Raw genomic sequence first — 14,306 nt, forward strand, 5'->3', positions numbered from 1 at the left:
CTTTCATCAGGCATTACCGGCTAGATGCTTATGCCTCCGCGGAAGCCGCCTTAGGTAGGAGGGTTCTGCAGGGAGTCCTAGATTCTCGAGGGGCTCAGGCCCATTGATAGCTTTGGTATGTCCCATGTGTTACTCCTCCCACGCCTCACTTCGGAAACTGGCAGTTGGTCTTACCTGAACTGCATGTTTAGAAGAAGGCATGGGAGGAGTCACTTCCTCCCCGTTTAGGGCGCACCGCGCCAGGGGCCTGAGTGGTTCAATGGTCAGTCAGGGCCAGGCAGGAAGGATGTGTGCGTGTGCTGCCTGTGTCTCTTCCTTCCAGGTGCTCTGCTACGATCCATCGGTTAATCTGGGAGGTCAGAAGTAGGAACGGGGGTGTGGCCTCAAGATTTACCTCAGTCTCCAGGACAAAAGGGCTGGGTAAATACACATGTGTTACTTCTCCCACGCCTTCTTCTAAACATGCAGTTCAGGTAAGACCAACTGCCATTCACTTGGCCAAAAAAGTTCATAAAATGGGGCAAAACTCACTTAAGCAATGGTGTGCTTAGAAATGGAAATTTTGAGGTCAGTTGTGCTTGTATGTCAAGGACTATATTAGAGAGACAGATGCTAAGGATTTGAAAGGAACTAGATACAGTTCAAACTGAGATATTTTATTACAGGAAGAAGGGGGGGAAAGAACATTAGGAACTTCACTATCAAGTGAAGCAACAACTGATGACCTGCATGGAATACAGCCGTTTCCTCTGCTTTTACCTCTGAAATGACTATTTGAAAATTATCTCTTGGGTGGGATTGGTGAGAGGCAGATAGAAGGCTTGGAAAAATGTTGATACTCAGATTAAATTAAAGCCAATCAATCACTTCAATCCTTACTGTAAAGTATCCTTTGGGTATCTTTTTAAGATACCAGACAGGAAGATTACAGTATTTGCCATGATAGCCAGACAATAAAGTCACCTTCGTTCTATATATTCCAAAAAAAAAAAAAGAAGATAAAATGGATTTTAAAGATAGGCAAGTTGAAGCAATCAATATTGCAAAAAGAAATGACAGCAAATCTTTGTGGGGCACATCCTTAGGTAAACAGTGATAAAAAGGGACTAGTTCAAAAGCAAACAGGCCTATGACCGTGTTTATACACACTAAGTAGATGGACGGTTCATCCCATGATGAGGGAATGCTGTCCATTTCCACAATCCTGAAGGCACAGAACATACATTGCTTGCAGTTCTTTTTTAGACTTTTCAGTTCCTACTTTTCAAATGTTTGTAGAAAGGAAATTGGCTCCAAGCAATATTTCAAGCCTAAATACACACATGCACTCTCCTAGTTTGAAGGAAAGTAAAGCAGTAACAGAACAGAACAAGACAGAATATTTTCTGATAATTTCTTAAGCTAATTATTTGTTACTAAAAGGCATGATAAATATCAGTGAGATGGGTGGCACAAATGTAATACATAAATAAAACAAGTATGTATGTATGTATGTATACACACACACACGTGTGTGTGTGTGTGTGTGTGTGTGTGTGTGTGTTTTCGTAGATTTTCACAGGTGTAGGTATGCTGGTCTTGTTGTATTTGGGTCTTTTCCTGTGTAAGATTTTCTTACACGGGAAAATCTTACACAGGAAAAGACCCGAATACAACAAGACCAGCATATATCTGACCCATACCTACCTTCAAATGAATTGCTTTAACCTTCTGTGGAAGAATTAGCATTGAGCAAATTTTATATTCATTTTAGGACACTTTAAATCAAAATCATTTAAATGGCGGATCGGCAATCTTGGAATGGATGTTTTGGCTTGGCCAAATCTCTTTGGAAAAGTAGACATTGGATCTATTAAAAACAAAGCATTGCAGACAACATTAGACTTCGAACGTCTAGTATCAATACTTATTAACAGGAACAACAAAGAAAAAAATCAATAGCCTATTGGAGAGAGGAACCATTAAAACATGCATAGGCAATGTAGAACACTCCTCACTGCCTGACCTCCTGGCCACCCTTGATTTTATCTTTCAGCTATTTTAAAATTTAAAAATAAATCCAAACCTGACACTCCTCAAAGCAACACATCTGCCTTTAGTATCCATTTTGTTTATAAGAATGCCAGTAGGGGAGCTTTGAGTGGTTTTGGAGCACAAAACTACTCACTGAACATAAGATTGCTGGAGGCTACAGAACAGCACTTATTTTGGAACTGTTTCCAGATGTGTACACACACACACCTACACACTTGTGGCAGGATGTATTTGGGGAAGGGGAACAAAAATAGAGTCCACTCACCACTACTTTAGAATACATAGATGTTTCGTGATCAGCCACTCTCATTAGGAACAGAGGAACCTTTGGGGAAATTGTTTTGGGAGAGCACCTTCAACACACTGTTAAAACACTAAAATTCCACTGAATTCAGAAAAGATGGCCTATCATGATATTAAAATAATTTTTTGAAAAATTACTCTACCCATTTGGTTTTTTTTAGGAAAGCCAAAAGAAGTCATGGAAACAACCTTTAAATGTTAGCTGCTGGAAGCAACAATAGAAAAATAACAGAATAACAGAATTGGAAGGGATCTTGGAGGTCTTCTACTCCAACTCCCAGTTCAAGCAAGAGATTCTATGCCATTTCAGACAAATGGTTGTCCAATCTCTTCTCAAAAACCTCCAGTGTTGGACAGTGGTGGGTTTCAAAAATGTTTAGAACCTCTTCTGTGGATGTAGCCTACTTTGTGGGAGTGGCTTGCTGGCCATGTGACCGGGTGGGAGTGGCTTGGCAGCCATGTGACTGGGTGGGCATGTAAAATGTGGTGAAACTCACTTAACAATGCTCTTGCTTAGCAACCAAAATGTTGGCTCAGAAACTCTGGCACGCAAGTCTTAAAGCTATCAAGTTACAAGACCCTTGCACTCCTAACCCTTTAGAAAAAAAACCCCCAAGGCTGTTTAAACTTGACAGCTTTAAGACTTCAACTCCCAGAATTCCTCCTCTCGCTCTTCATATTGATGATGTGCAGACGGGCGGGGAGGGAGCTGGAACCGGTTCTAAATGGCACTGTAGATTTATGGAACCTCTTCTATAGAAGAGGTTAGAACTGGCAGGAACCCACTCCTGGTTTAATCTGATACTCTCTGTTCTGAAATACAATATTGAAGTTAAAGCAGGAGGAGACCATCACTATGGATATTGGACATCTGCAAGAATTCCAAATGCAGTTCTACCAGAATTGAAGTGCAAAACATGCTTGTTATATGCCAAAGATTGTGAGAAATGCTTTGTCTTTTTAAAAGACAGCTCATTCTGACAGGTGTGCAAGTGTATTTCAGCCCAGTTTCTTTCCACTATCATTTTGTTGTACTTCTACCATGGAGTTGTAGGACATCAACAAAGATTTGCTTGAAGTCATTTTCCACTGACCTTTGCACACAATAAGCCAATATTAAGCCAACATGTATTTAATATCCCAAGAGACAATCCTAGTAGGAGAACTTTAGGAGCTCATCCTAAGCGTTTGCAGGTGCTCTGGATGCAAATGAGTGTGTGCCTGCCAATTAACCTAGTTGAGATTAATCTTTAAGCTTTATCCAGGCCAATAAAGTTTAGGACTATGGTTTAGACAGCATTGTGTTACCCAGGCAGACAGTTGCTTTATTTATCCTGGCTCTTTTGGCTGTGTAACCTTTAGGACAAGATTAGCGAGCATATTTGCTTACTTACAACTCAAAAATCTGTTGTGTCAATGCAATTGGCCAAACATTATTGGCACTCGTGTGTATTTTCTCTCTCACTCCCTCTTTCTTTCTATGTCTCTCTCTTCAACAAAGATCTTTCTATCCAATTTAGGATGGCAATTTATAAATTATTTTAAAAGGGGAAGATGAAATTCATTTGCTGTTGCTCTGCTTACCACGACTGTGCCAGGAACAGGCAATCTTTTTAGGCAGGGGAGAGGCTGAAAGCATCAGGTGAGCTTGCTCCTAAAATGGTTGCCAAGAGATGGTTGCCAGGTCCCAAAATGGTTGTCATAGCAGGCATGGCAAGTCCTAAAATCCCAATTCAGCAGAGAATTCTCTCTCTTCTCTGAGTGCATTGCTTGGAGATCCAAAAGCATTTCTGGAAATTGATATATGAGACAGTCAGGTTTTGCTTTGTCATATTTTATTTTGGACTTTATTCTGGACTATTTAAAAAATGAATCAGAATAGCATTCCACTTAGCTAACAAAATGGAACTTGTATGGGAACAGCATATATAATAAATGTAATCATATAAAAGATCTTCCTTTATACAGAATAGGTTTTCTTGAGATAGCCAAAGACAGTTGCACCCTCAATTAGTTAATTTGCAGAACAAGATTTAAACAGGGCTCCAACAGATCTCAGCCTCTGCTAATTAAGGAGCAATTAATTAAGATGTAATTAAATTCTAACCAGCAAAAGCTGAGGAAGCTCATATTGGATGCAGAGTTGTGCTCCCAAGCCTGTGAGAAGTTTGGCAAAAATCTGGCAATCTTGAAGCTTATCTAAAGTCAGCAATGAAAATGGGATTTTCAGAGAACCAGTACATGAAAATGCGTTGTGTTGTCAATTATAACAACATAAATTAGGTTACTTTCACACAAAAAATAGCATCTCAAGTTATCAGACTGGTTTGGAGGACCCATTCGCTAAGCGTGATCTTATTCCATCAGAACACCAGTGACTGTGATAGGAGGAACTACCTATTTCTGTTGTCACACCAGACCTGTGCCAAGAACCTTCTGTGAAACAAGGCCATCTAGCGGTCACCTAGGAGATATGCCGCCTCTGGTGTGGGGCCTGCCCTTTGAAACTCTCTCCTTCTGGAGAGTTTGGTCTCCTGGGGCACCTGGCCTCTGATGTTAGCAGAGTCCCTTGTGTGTTTGTCTTGTGCTATGAGATGGTTGATGAGGACGTGTATTGATTTTTAATTATGGGTTGCTTTGTGGCTTTTACATTATTTTATGTACTGGCTCTGATGGCTGCCTGGAGATATTTGATAAAAATGGGTAACCATATTATATAGCTGGTCAACTTACAATCACAATTGGGCCCAAATTTTATGTTGCTAAGTGAGAAATTGGCTAAGTGACTTTTACCCCATTTTATGACTTTTCTCGCCACATTTGTTAAGTGAATCGCTACAGTTTGTAAATCAGTAATATGAAGGTTAAGTGAATCTGGTTTCCCCATTGGTTTTGCTTGTCAGGAGATCACAAAAGGTGATCACATGACTCCCTGGGACACTGCAACCATTCATAAAATGTGAGTCAGTTGTGAAGTTTCCGAATGCAAATCACATGACCATGGGGACACTGCAATGCCAAGGTCATAAATGTGAAAAATGGCCATGTCCAGGAGTGGGTTGCTGCCGGTTTTACTACCGGTTTGCAACCCGCACGCTATGCGCCCCTGCGCTGTTCAATATAAATTGTTCTTCGCGCATGCGCAGAATAATTTACAGTGAACTGTGCATGCACAGTCACTAAAAACCAAAATGGTGGTGGTCCAGCGGTGGCGAGGGAATCAGTTTGGGAGCATGGCAGGCCTGGGTCGCTGCCGGTTCTGTGACCCAGGCCTGAATTCCACTACCAGTTCAGCCGAACTGGACTGAACCAGGAGCAACCCACCTCTGGTCATGTCCCTTTTTTCAGTGCCATTGTAATTAAATAAACTGCTGTAAGTCTAGGACTACTTGTAATTTCTTTAAATAATTAAAATAGGTAATAGGTTAAATTCAATAAATTGGATTTATTGAAAAACTTCCTCCATCAGGCTTTATACACCTGGAATCTGAAATATAGAACACAGTCCAGGTAATATTCTCTTTACAAGAAGGGGGCTTGTAGGAGTCTGCAGCTGTACTCAATGCTTTTTAAAAGAAGAGTAATAGGAAAGCACAGCTTTTGTGAAGCTGGGCATGGAGTGCACTGCAGAACGGTGGGTGATCAGTTGAAAACTCTATGCCAAGGAGCTCTCCTTAAACTAACGCAGTGCATTTCATCTCCACAATTGTGCATGCTTATCTTCAGGCGGCAAGCAAGTTTGGCTGGACCAGTGCCACTTATAGCACTGACTGATGGCAGACTAATGTACTTGCTGCTGGTGTTTACTTTGTGAGTAACACTGTTGTTTGACTTTAACTTTGAAAAATAGGTGCACACGTTATATTCCTTGGTATGGCCTAGTTTTCCTCACTGCAGTAGCTGAGCTACATCTTTTCATAGAAGTAAAAGAGCTAGTTTTCTTCTCTTTTTCCCACTTCTACTATTAAGATACACAGCCCATTAAATGAAGGAGAAAAAGCAAATCATCTATGGCATCAGAAACCAAAGGAGTCAGGAAACAAGAATCTAGATAACGGGTCCCCAAAACCCAGTCCATGGATCAGCACTGGTCTGTGGCATGCCAGAAACTGAGCCAGGCAAATAAGTGGTCCCACCCACGGGATGCAGGAAGTACATGAAACTACACCCCCTCTGATCTGTGGAAAAACCTCTCTCCATGGAACCAGTCCCTGGTGCTCAAAATATTGGGAGCCAAACGCTGATCTAGATTGTATATGTAGCTATTTATCTATTGAGATTTATCTGGCTTGGGACCCCAATGGGGGGGGGGGGAACAGCACAGTGGAGGTGGTTGAGTAACAACAGATTGCACCTCCTGTGTAATTAGGTTCTAGAAGTTTTTTGTGGTTGGTTTTATCTTATTTGTTTTAATGTAGATAGATAATTTTTATGATTGTAAGCCGCCCAGTTACCCTGCGGTGAGATTAGCAGCCAATAAAATGTATAAATAAATAAATATAAATATCAGTATTTATTTTTCCCCCTTAATTTTTTTCATCAATAACTCAAGGCAGTGGACATGCATAATACTCTTTCCTCTCCCCATTTTCCCTAACCAACACTGTGAGGTGGGTTGGGCTGAGAGTTACTTCATTCAGCTGGATTTCAGGCCTAAGGTGGGACTAGAATTCAGAGTCTCCTGGTTTCTAGCCTGGTGCCTTAACCATTAGGCCAATACTGCCTTTTGTACATGTTGTTCCACTCACCCTGACCAATAACCCCAGTGAAATAGATTAGGCTGAGAGGGGATGACTGGTTCCAAATCACCCAGGTCTGAGATAGTATCTGGTCTTGATGTTCTTCACTTAATACCTTAGCCATGATACTACACTGTCTCCCAAATAAACAGTGGGAAGTTAGAAACAGAAAGGTAATTTGAGTAGCAAAATTCAAGAGGCAAACATTGTAAAAGGTATAAGAATTTATTGACAAATTAAAATATGTGATTTTTTTTAAAGTTAACCCAACTCTGCCCAAAACCCTTTCCATTTCTTTTTAAAATGTGTCTGGTTGTCATAGAGGAGGGCTGTCAAACTTGTGGCCTGGATGCATCACTCGTTGGCCACACCCGGTTTAGTGAAGGGGGGGGGGGAGAGTCCTGATACGTCACGTGATGATGCCCTGACATGAGTTTGACACCCCTGTCATAGAGGAACTGAATAATTATTAAATTAGGATAATAATTTCTCCAGCAATGCCTTTGCTGCTGCTGTACAGTCTTTAGTCCTTTTTAGTTTTGGAATAATGCTCTTTAGTCCATCTTTGACTTGTGTTGCAACTTCTTGATCAGAGCTCTGAAGAAGGCTGTAAGAGGAAGAAAGAGAAAGATATGTTTTAAACAGTATCCTTTAAAAATCAATTGTTTTCCCAAGTGTCAAAAATACCATGGTTAGAGATATCAAAGGTCATTAAAAGATTGAAAAGAATTATGTGCTATCCACATCTAAGTGTTATCATAGGTCAACAATGTGAGTAACCAATGCTACTTCCATCTCATGCTCAGATATAAACACTGATTCTAATTTCTTCTTCTTCTTCTTCTTCTTCTTCTTCTTCTTCTTCTTCTTCTTCTTCTTCTTCTTCTTCTTCTTCTTCTTCTTCTTCTTCTTTTCCTTCCTTCCTTCCTTTCTTTCAACACATTTAAAAAGAGGCTAGGGAGAATTGGATTTGTGTTGTATGTGTGCAAATTCACAAGGGCATCATGATTAATAATGGGATGCAAAATGGGGGGGGGGAAACTTTCATTACTTTTCCAGACGCTTGTTTGTCAAGATTTTTTTATATCAATGGTGAAGATATCAATGTTGGCCTGAAAAAACCTTCTGCATTTTTTATCATAACTTTCCATTTAAACTGTCACATCCAACCTTGTGTTATTTTAAAACAAAATTATTCTGCCAAACAAACAGAAGAAAAGAATTAAAGTAGCTGGGATTGAGAAAAAAATCTGTTTTTCAGTATGACCCAAAATAGTTCTCTTATCTAAGAACAAGCACTCTGACCTAGTATTACATATTTGAAGAAATAACATAAATTACGTAATATGCCCACAGATGACTATAACGAGCCTTCTAGGATATTTTTTCTTTATAGGCTTGTTACTATTTTAGGGAAGGACAAGCATGGGTGCAAGCAGCCACCAAGATTACCAAAATGTTGGAGCAGAAATTTAAGCTGATTAGACATGTTCCCGTCTCAAATATTCATACAACGCTAGAGCAAGATATGAATACTCTGCATCTGCTTTTGAATCCACATTAGATATCGGATGATAGAGAGATCTGCAGTGGTTCTGAAGCAGACCAAGACTAAAGATTCAGTAGGACATCTCCCAAAGGAGTCACACAATTTCCTGCAGTCACACAATTGCTCATGAAAATTCAGGAGGTTGGATAGGACTCCTTTAGGGAGCGAATGGTGCTCAAGTTTGATAACAAGCATCTTTGTCTTAATTATGGATCCATCTAATTAAATACATGGCCAGTTGGCTAATGGGCTGTAGCAGTTTTAACCAGTGGTGAAATCTTTTTTTTTTTGACACCGGTTCTGTGGGTGTGGCTTGGGGGGTCATGTAACTGGGTGGGCGTGGCCAACCTTTTTGCATTTTTAAAGCATTTTTTTCCTGCTTATTCGCCCAAACTGGCAGGAAAAAAATGCTTTAAAAAGCGGGGGGGAAAGCTTCTGATGAATGTGCGGTTTGCAGAACCAACGGCAATCATCCCTACCGGTTCGGCCAAACCGGGCGGATTTCACCTCTGGTTTTAACTCTCTCTAGCTCGTCCATGAATTCGGATTAGTTTTCCAATGAGATGTCAAAAATAGAACTACTTCAAATATAGTAGCAGCAGATCAACTGAGTTCTATTAAAATAATGGAAGAAAACTAAAAGTCAGTACTAGCAGTATCAACCATCTAAATTAATTGTTGTAAAACCAGCCTTGAGAGATAAAACTTTTAAAATGCAACAATTCTCCATTTCTAGAATTCAAGCAGAAATAATCAGGATGTCTCTGCTAAACCAGATTCCTCAACATCTTTTGCACCTCAAATAGAAAACTTTGCCACGTGTAGGGAAGCAATTCCCCACAAATCTTTATTTATGTTTTTACAAGGAATTAAGCATTCCTGTCAAATGTATGGGTTCTGTTCTAAGGTACAATTAAAAATCCCCATGGTTCTATTTCAGAAAAGCAGTGGCTGAACAATGGAAATTCACAATAACCACGTTAAATGGAAGTTTGATTTAAATCAGGTTTTTGCACTGATTTATATAAATAGAAACTTTTTTCTGATCTGTATCAAAAACACTAGAATTTTTTTTAAAAAAAGAATGGGATCATGAAGAAAGAAACCAATTATTTTTAACAGATATATATGCAGTGCTGATCAAGCTTGGCTAGGAGAATATATATATTTAGGGGGCAGGGGAACCATCAGATTGACAGGCACTTTGGGTAAGCCTAAAGACCCCTCAGGTAGGACTCCATGCATTCAGACTCTGTTCCCACCCACCCACTCAAATTCAGATTAGTGAAACAAAATAAATATCTCTTGCTTTTTGGTGATCTTGATCAACATTTCTGTTAACAGAAGCAAGGAAACAAGTACCCTTTCATTAGGGATTACTGCTGTGGGGATTGCAAAAACAAAGCAATCTGGATTATCTTCTCAAATTCAGAACATTTCAGGAATGGTCTTAACCGTGTTGGAAAGGCCACTCTTGAACTAAAGATTTGCGCACCTCTACATTTCCCTTGAAATGTGTTTGGACAAGGCACCTCCTGGGAACTCAAGGGCATGACAGAAGAAAGTCCATAGGAAGATAGGGGGGCAAATCAAAGGTGGTATTCAGCCAGTTCTGACCGGTTCTGGTGAACCAGTAGAGGAAATTTTGAGTAGTTCGGAGAACCAGTAAATACTACCTCTGGCTGGCTCCGTCCCCATCTATCCACTGTCTCCCAAGTCCCAGCTGATTGGCTGGGTCTTCTTTTGTTGCCCTGCATAAGATAGCAATAGCAGTAGACTTATATACCGCTTCATAGGCCTTTCAGGCCTCTCTAAGCGGTTTACAGAGAGTCAGCATATTGCCCCCAACAATCTGGGTCCTCATTTTACCCACCTCGGAAGGATGGAAGGCTGAGTCAACCCTGAGCCGGTGAGATTTGAACCGCTGACCTGCTGATCTAGCAGTAGCCTGCAGTGCTGCATTTAACCACTGCGCCACCTTGGCTCTTGAGAAGGTGCTGGAAAGCAGGTTAGTGGGATGGGGAGGAAATGAGGATTTTGCAGTATCATTCCTCTACCACGTCCACCAAGCCACGTCACACCCACAAAACCGCTCATAAAAAAATTTGAATCCCACCACTAGCAAATACTTCTGTAATATAATGAAGAAACTCCTGCTCACTAGGAATTAAGCTTGAGGGTATCTTTACCTTTTATTTTCCACTCATACAGATCATTATTTCAGTAGGCTTGATTGGAATCCTGGAACATAATTATAAGTCTTTCTCATTTTCTCTCCTGCAGTGACCTTGATCAGGTTTGCTGGAGAGGGAAGATTAGCACTTCCTCAGCAAACTGATAAACAGAATTGTTCCTTTTATGTTTAGGCTTTGAGGTTCAGCTGTCCTGCAACCTATCATTTTCTGTTCCCAATTTGCTTTCACTGAATGCACCTCTACTCCCAAAGGGACATTTATTCTTTGTCAAAAGGCATCAGGAAAATACTAATGAACCTAATTTGATATCAGGATATATTGTATATACAATTCAGTGGATTCAATTGATCTATTTCTAGTGACTGTTTGAACAGATCCATCAGTTTTAATTTAGTGGAGCATGTTGCCATAGTGATCTCATCATTTCTAATTCCTGAGAAAACTTACAAGACAGAAGTTAAAACTTAACTTGGAAATATTGTCAGTTGATTCAAATAGAGAACAGTAGTTAATCTACAAAAGCAGGAAGTTACGATAAATAAATACAAGTTAAAAGATATTTTAGTTTCATACCCCATCAATACATTTTAAATAGTTCTATAAACGAAGATGCTGCAAATAGTTTGTTTAATGTCATATTGATTTATTCCAAAACAGAGCTGTTGTGTTCTGAGTTTGTTTGCTTGAGGTTATGTCAATAATTGCAAGAAAACTTCTTGGTGTAAGAGCACAAACTTCAAGCTCATTTGCAATGCGTACTATATATAAGAGACCCAATAATATTTGTATTATTCACATTACTGAGCAAGCAATCTTTGTAGGTTGCCTCATTGGAATAAGTCGAATTACCACATTATAAAGAAAGAAGATAGTATGTCTGTGATAGCAGAGCTTCTAGACATCATAAACTCCAGGACAGCCAAATTATTACCTTCAAAGAAAGACAGTCCAATGGGACAAGACAATCAACAGCGGTTGGGCATTTTACAAAAAATGTAGCAAAGCTTCAGCTTACTTCCCTTGTATTTTAAAAATAATAATAACAATGAAGCTGAAAGCAAAATAATGAAATTTTGAAGGTGATTCAGCAAGTTAATCCAGCTGCAGTGTACTTACTGGCAGGAATGGTTACAGGCACTTCTTAAAAAACAATGATTTAAAAATATTAATATTAAATAATGTCATTGCCTAAAACAAATCTAGAAACCTCCTACATACCGGCACAGAACAATTGCACCACGATTCACATCCACCCAGGTCTTTAGAAGATCAATTCCCACATGTTCTATCAGGATTCTTGCAAAACATCCTGTTTGGGAAAATTCAAAGCAGGGTTTATACATTTACCATCTCAGGTCGGTTATTAATTAACACTAATCAACATATCTGCAGTCACTTCAAGGAGATACTGATTAGATTACGCACAATGCTGATTTGTAGCATTCAGAGCACATGCCCTTTCAATCTAATTTGCTGTGTTATTCACACATACACACAGTTGAATTCAAGAAACTTATCCCTTGAATTGCTTTGTAAGAGCATGACCCCCTTTTTTAGAAATGCTTTTCCATTCTTACTATGAGCAATTATCTGTGTCCTTGGAACCACATCATTCAGAGAAGTTATTTTAATTAAGGCACACAAAATGGAAACCAGGACCTCGCTATCTTGCCCAACCCTCCACCAATTAAAGGTCTATTGATTAATTTTACCCCCCGATGTACAGATGCCAACATACCTTCTCTGCCAGACTGACTCATCTTCTCATCTTGTTCTATTAGCCACTTAAGCACCAAATGACCGGCTGGATGTTCAGCAATGTGAAGCTTCAAAAGAAAGCATAAACATGTCAAGATCTCACTGGCTTCGCTCTTCATTATTCTCACATGTGCAGCTTTTTAAAAGCAGGATCAAGTCATATAGCATGTAAGAAGTGCCCCATACACCTACTCTTCATATAATTAAGTAATTGGTGGAGAAATAGCAAAACAGTCTAAATTTTAAACAACCAGAAAACTTGATGGTCACTCAGATTAGAAATGTACTTCTTTTTTTGGGGGGGGGGGGGCAATCAGCTTCAGTCTCAAATACTTTTTTGAATATGTTCTATACTCCCTCCCATATTTGCCCATACCAGGTAATTTGACAAAACTGTTTACTGTTTATTAGGATTTGTATGCCGCCCACTCTCGAGAGACTCAGGGCGGCTTACAGATAAACAGGGAGGAGGAATATATAAAAATTAAAAAGAACAAACATTAAAATTACACAACATTCATATAACTTAGGATGGGGTTGGAAAAATCAACAGCCCCAGGCCTGCTGGGGCTGTTGATTTAATCGCTTTGCGGAACGCCGGAAGAGTAGTAAGGGTCCGGATCTCCACGGGGAGATCGTTCCATAGGACAAAAAACAAAAAACACTAGATAGATAGATAGATAGATAGATAGATAGATAGATAGATAGATAGATAGATAGGCAGGCAGGCAGGCAGGCAGGCAGGCAGGCAGGCAGGCAGGCAGGCAGGCAGGCAGGCAGGCAGGCAGGCAGGCAGGCAGGCACATACCTCTAAAATATATGTTGGTAATGGAAATCTATGCAAGTCTTCAAATTGCCAAAGTTGGACACTCTTACCCTACACAATCACTATCACCTCAGAGAGATGAGTGAACAACAATGAAAGAGAAATCTGCTAATTCGGGGGTGCTTATTACTGTTTGCTTTGTGTCTAGCTTACCTGTCCATCTTCTCCCCCCGGAATCATCTTTCTTGCAGCAAGACCAGCGATGGCTTTCATCGCTGGCTGGACATCGCCGACAGCAGCCTTGAGGATGCCTGTCACTACAATGAATGCAGCTTTGTCCATCACCATTTCTTCAGCATGTGCATTGAGGTGCTGTAATAAGGGAGTGGAAATGGCTTCCAGAAGCTCACCATGGCGAACATCTGCATCCTTTTTACTGGTGAAATAAAGACAGACAGAATAAGAATGTTTGCTTGACAAAGAAAAGTGAGAATTGTACAAAATTCTGATGCAAATTTTTTAAAAAAAATCCAAATTCTGCATTACACTATTTTCATATTTTTCCCAGAACAATCTCCAACAACAGATCAAAAGTTTTGATTTACGTCCCTACAGCAGTGGTCCCCAAGCTTTTGGGCACCAGAAACTGGTTCCATGGAGTAAGGTTTTTCTGTGGACCAGAGGGAGCATAGTTTTGCATGCTGCCTGTTTGCTGGCATGCCACGGAACGGTGCTGGTCCACGGACAGGGGGTTGGGGACCCTTGCCCTAGAGATCACCTCTGATCATGCACTCTTTGCACTGGATATTTGCAAAAAAGTTGTTTCTATCTAAGCCGGTAAAGCATTTATGAAGGAGCAAAGTGTTTATGAAGCATATTTTCATGAGAAAATGCTGGAATGGAGAATTCAGCTTTAGGCCAGAGGCAAGTCTCGTTAACAGCCACACAGTTGCAATCGCAAT

At 40.1% G+C, this 14,306-nt stretch overlaps 1 protein-coding gene across 2 annotated transcripts in view; it reads right to left on the minus strand.

Moving 5' to 3' along the window:
* Positions 1–7,282: 7,282 nt before the first annotated feature.
* Positions 7,283–14,306, minus strand: part of PUM3 (pumilio RNA binding family member 3) — a 30,813-nt gene continuing 23,789 nt past the window's right edge. For both annotated transcript variants that reach the window (XM_087716025.1, XM_087716024.1), the window contains exons 15-18: positions 13,558–13,780; positions 12,559–12,646; positions 12,039–12,129; positions 7,283–7,683 (exon numbers count right to left, since the gene is read on the minus strand). In XM_087716025.1, the coding sequence (XP_087572151.1) occupies positions 7,551–7,683; positions 12,039–12,129; positions 12,559–12,646; positions 13,558–13,780 (535 nt within the window). In that variant the 3' untranslated portion in view covers positions 7,283–7,550. The remainder of the gene's footprint in view (positions 7,684–12,038; positions 12,130–12,558; positions 12,647–13,557; positions 13,781–14,306) is intronic.

The sequence above is a fragment of the Thamnophis sirtalis genome, unplaced genomic scaffold (genome assembly GCF_051295495.1).
Source record: "Thamnophis sirtalis isolate CommonGarterSnake01/CBP01778 unplaced genomic scaffold, rThaSir2_p1.2 scaffold_5, whole genome shotgun sequence".
NCBI classification, from domain to species: domain Eukaryota; kingdom Metazoa; phylum Chordata; class Lepidosauria; order Squamata; family Natricidae; genus Thamnophis; species Thamnophis sirtalis.